The sequence below is a fragment of the Guillardia theta genome (genome assembly GCF_000315625.1).
Source record: "Guillardia theta CCMP2712 unplaced genomic scaffold GUITHscaffold_215, whole genome shotgun sequence".
NCBI classification, from domain to species: Eukaryota; class Cryptophyceae; order Pyrenomonadales; family Geminigeraceae; genus Guillardia; species Guillardia theta.
Window position 1 is genome coordinate 9,745 of NW_005434461.1, and position 4,240 is coordinate 13,984.

The 4,240-nt window shown below is 51.6% G+C and overlaps 1 protein-coding gene across 1 annotated transcript; it reads right to left on the reverse strand.

The window, feature by feature from the left end:
- Positions 1 to 30: 30 nt before the first annotated feature.
- GUITHDRAFT_148453 (hypothetical protein) lies at positions 31 to 4,105 on the reverse strand (the record flags this gene model as incomplete). Its single annotated transcript, XM_005819590.1, has 17 exons — positions 31 to 81; positions 368 to 508; positions 820 to 852; positions 1,036 to 1,074; positions 1,263 to 1,307; positions 1,558 to 1,620; positions 1,859 to 1,966; positions 2,105 to 2,181; positions 2,390 to 2,450; positions 2,498 to 2,557; positions 3,022 to 3,093; positions 3,209 to 3,263; positions 3,318 to 3,377; positions 3,427 to 3,482; positions 3,534 to 3,597; positions 3,892 to 3,935; positions 4,055 to 4,105. The coding sequence occupies 17 exons, from the start codon at positions 4,103 to 4,105 to the stop codon at positions 31 to 33; spliced, it is 1,080 nt and encodes a 359-aa protein (XP_005819647.1).
- Between the last annotated feature and the right edge of the window lie 135 nt (positions 4,106 to 4,240).

Below are 4,240 nucleotides of genomic sequence, written 5' to 3' on the forward strand. Positions count from 1 at the left end.
TCCTCCTGCTCCTCCTTTGTTTGCATCAGATCAGTCTGAGAGATTGATGCCCTTCTCCCTAGCATACTTCCTTACTTCCTCCTGCCATGAGTGTGAGGAGGAGGAGGCGGCGGGAAGGGGGTGCAGCGAAAGGACGAGACAAGTAGGTAGAGGACAAGAGGAAAGAAAACAGGACAGGACCAGAGGAAGGGAGTGGGGGGAGGTAAACGACAAGTTGCAGCTGCTGCTAGGGCCTTACTACAGGGAAGAGAGGAAGGACGGGGAGCGGAAGGAAAGGAAGGGGAGGAGGAGGAGGAGGAGGAGGAGGGGGCAGAAGGGAGAAGGGAGGAGGGAGAAGGGAGGGAGGAGTAGTGGGATATCATGTGACCTTGTTGAGCTGGACCAGGGAAGGCAGGAGGAAGTCGCTCACGGCCCTGGCACATCTCGCTCCTGCTCTCAACGCGCCGTTGATGGAAGCGGTTTCAACGTGATCCCCGGCGAGGAAAAGATGCTCCTTCCTCCTGACGCTCTGCCGGCGCTCTCTCTCAGCCTCAAGGCAAGGAGGAGAAGAGAAGAGAGAGGAAGCAAGGAAGAGGAGTGGAGAGGAAGCAAGGAGGAGGGAGAGGAGAGGAGAGGAGAGGAGAGGAGAGGAGGAGGCGAGGAGGAGGAGGAGGAGCGATGAAGGGCAAGGAGAATGGGAGAGTGGAAAGAGAAAGGATGACAGAGAAGGAGAAGGCAGGAAAAGAGAGGAAGGAGGCGGAGCAGAGAGAAGAGGAGGAAGGAGAGAGAAGAAGAGAGGGAATGAAGTTGAAAAGGAAGAGGATGAAGAGGAGGAGGTACCTGCTCGCGTTCGAACGGAGGTTCCTGTGACGGCTGCAGAGAGATGAGAATGAAGAAGAGGAAGAGAGGGGAAAGAAAAAGGCGGCGAGGAGAGGCCAGGAGGAGGAGGAGGAGGAGGAAGAGAGAAAAGAGAAAACGAGAAGAAGAAAGGAGAGCGATAAGGAGGAGGGGAAGGGGAGGGGGGAGCGACGGGAGGGATGAAATTAGAGGAGAAACCTGACTGAAGGGAATACGATACGTTCGCAACGGCTTCCACTGCAATGACAAATTAAAGCAAGAACTGATGAGGAGGATGGGGACAAGGGAGGAGGAGGAGGAGGAGGAGGAGGAGGATAAAAATTAAGAAGCAAAGAAGGGAATGATGGAGGTAGCGGAGAAGAGGAGGAGGAAGATGAAGGAGAAGAAGGCGAACGAGGAGGAGGAGCAGGTGGAGCAGGATGAACCTCGTTGGCAGAAGGACCGAACCAGCTGACGAGCTGCTTCTTGACCTGAGGATGGAAAGTCAGGGCGACATCGCAGAAGTGAGAGGAGAAGAGACGAGAGAAGCTTCTGTGATGTGCCATCGGTAGGGCAAGAAGAGTTGATGAGGAGAGGAGAGAGGGGTAAGAGAGGAGGAGGAAGAGAGAGGAGGACGAGGAGGACGAGGAGGGCGAGAGCAGGACGAGGAGGACGAGGAGGACGAGGAGGACGAGGAGGACGAGGAGGACGAGGAGGACGAGGAGATATTCGGGTTCATACGTCTGCTACAAGTTGATCTTCTTGCTGATCGGGAATGCCGACGAGAGAAACGCATGCAAGAGACTGCAAAGAAGATGAGAGGAGGAGAGAAGAGAGAGGAAGAGAGAGCAAAGGAAGGAAGAGAGAGCAAGAGCAGAGTAGAGCCGAGAGAAAGAGCGAGGAGGAGGAGGCGAACGACAACGGTAGGGGGGCAGGAAACATCAAACTGTCAGACAACTCCCCATCAATGCAACGCAAGGCAAGAAACATTCAACGTGGGTTCGCATGACATGTGCTTGTGTCAGGTTCTTCCTTTCCTCACCTTTCCCTCTGGCGCATACGAAGAAGCGACCATGCTCGGGAAGCAGACGTTGTTGATAGTGGAGGTGCCTTGGGCGTCCTTGACGCCATCGCCGTTGAGGAAGACTGTCTGTTTTTCTCGTTCAAACGTCTCCTCGCCCTCTTCTGCTTTCCATCCCCGATTCTCTTCCTCCCCTCCCCTCCATCCCTCCATCCCTCCATCCCTCCATCCCTCCATCCCTCCGTCCCTCCATCCTCCTCCTCCTACCGGAACGTCAGCAGGCGGTTTGCCGTCAATCGCGAAGTAGAGACAAGTTGTTTTCTTGGGCTCCTGCATCTCCGACACTGAAAGGGAGAAAACAAGAGAAATCAGAAATGAGATGAAAAAGATTCAGACAACTTGCTAGTATACAAGTATCATCATCGTAACCACCATCTCAACCATCTACATCTTCATCTTCTGAACACTGTTGCGTTCTCCTTCTATCTCCTCCTATCTCCTCCTATCTCCTCCTATCTCCTCCTATCTCCTCCTATCTCCTCCTCTTCTTACCGACGTCAGGAACAAGCTGACTTGCCATCTTTCCGCACGTTGCAACAACAACACACGACGCCTGATCGCCACGTTATTTCCTCCCTCCCCTTCTCTTTCTCAGCTCACAGCAACAAACTCTCCCGAGCTGAGGGTAACACCCTTGCCGTCTTCCTTGATTGACTTCACCTGAGACATCATAAGTCATCGTCTCTCCTTGCCGTCCTAGTACCACTACTACTACTACTACGACGACGACCACTGTGCTACTGCTACTACTACTGTGCTACTACTACTACAACTACTACTGTGCTACTACTACTACTGTGCTACTACTGTGCTACTACTACTACTGTGCTACTACTACTACTACTACTACTACTACGGTGCTACTACTTCTACTACTACTGTGCTACTACTACTACTGTTGCTGCTCCACCTGTTTGTTCTGCTCCACCTGTTTCTCCTCGTCCTCCTCCTCCTGATCTTCCTCCTCCTCCTGATCTTCCTGCTCCTCCTGATCTTCCTCCTCCTCCTCTTCCATCCATTTCTCAACTCCCCCTCACATACTCGAATGTTCACCGCCTTGTACTTGTCCATCACAATATCCACTTCATCTCTACTTCTCTTGCTTTGCCCTTCCTCCCACCAACCTGAGTGTTGAGTCGAACAGAGTCTGCAGGCAGCAGAGACTTCAAATAGTTTGGAATTTTCTGCATCCCCTCCTGCCATGATCGTCAATCCCTCTCCTCCTCCTCCTCCTCTCCTCGCAACTCCTCCTCCTCGCTCATCCTCGCTCATCCTCGCTCCTATATCCTCGTCCTCCTGCTCCTCTTTCACCTCTGGTAGACAATTTTCTCCTATTGAAAGCATGCGGATGACAAATTCAAACTCCCTGCAAGCCCAATCACCATCTCAAACATCATCACCACCACCTCCTCCCGCTTACCGAGCGCTGGTCTTCAGCTTCGTGTCAAAAAAGATTCCTCCGAGGAAAGGACGGAAGAATCTGAAGAAAATTCTTCACCTTTGTTTTCAACAATCAAACAGTAGATCACTTGTCAATGAACTCCTCGGAGAAACCAGCACCAAAGAATACATCTCTTGACAATCGCTGGCAAACAAACTAACATCATTGTCCTCACACTTTAACAACTGGGCTCACATCATAGATTGAAATGTCGGGCCTCGTGTATATCTCCTCCTCGCTCGCTAGAGTGGCTTGCAACCTCAACACAGCAAATAGAAGCTGAACAAAAAGATAGCAATCAGTTCCTCTCCTTTTTCTTCCTCCTCCTCCTCCTCATCATCATCATCATCTCCATCGTCGTCGTCGTCGTCATCATCATCATCATAATCATCATAATATATCAATATAACCATCATCATGACTCATCACCTTGTCAACAAGAGTTCCGACGGTATGAGATGGCGATAACATTGCAAGGGCATCCAGGGGTCGACTGCATAAAGCAAACTCAACCCCCTCCTCCTCCTCCCTACTACCTCCTCCTCCCTACTACCTCCACGTCCCTAGAACCTCCTCCGCACTATGACCTCCTAGAAGCTATGATCTGCTGTAGGAACGCCTTGTTTGAACAACATCAAGGCATCTGGTGTTACTGATGCGTCGGGGAAACCATGATTGTACAGGAAAACGTTCTGACAAGCCTGATCGCTCTCTACATTCTTCTCCAGTCTTGTGAGGATCAAGTCTTGAACCTTCACGATCTCCATCTTTGAGCTCAGGTGGCTGAGAGGCGAGCAACGAGCACACTTGCGGTATTCACTCAAGAGTGCGGATCGAGCTCGCAACGGCGACGAAAGCGAAGAAACCAACACCAAGACAAGTCGGAGCGATGAAGGCAGGCA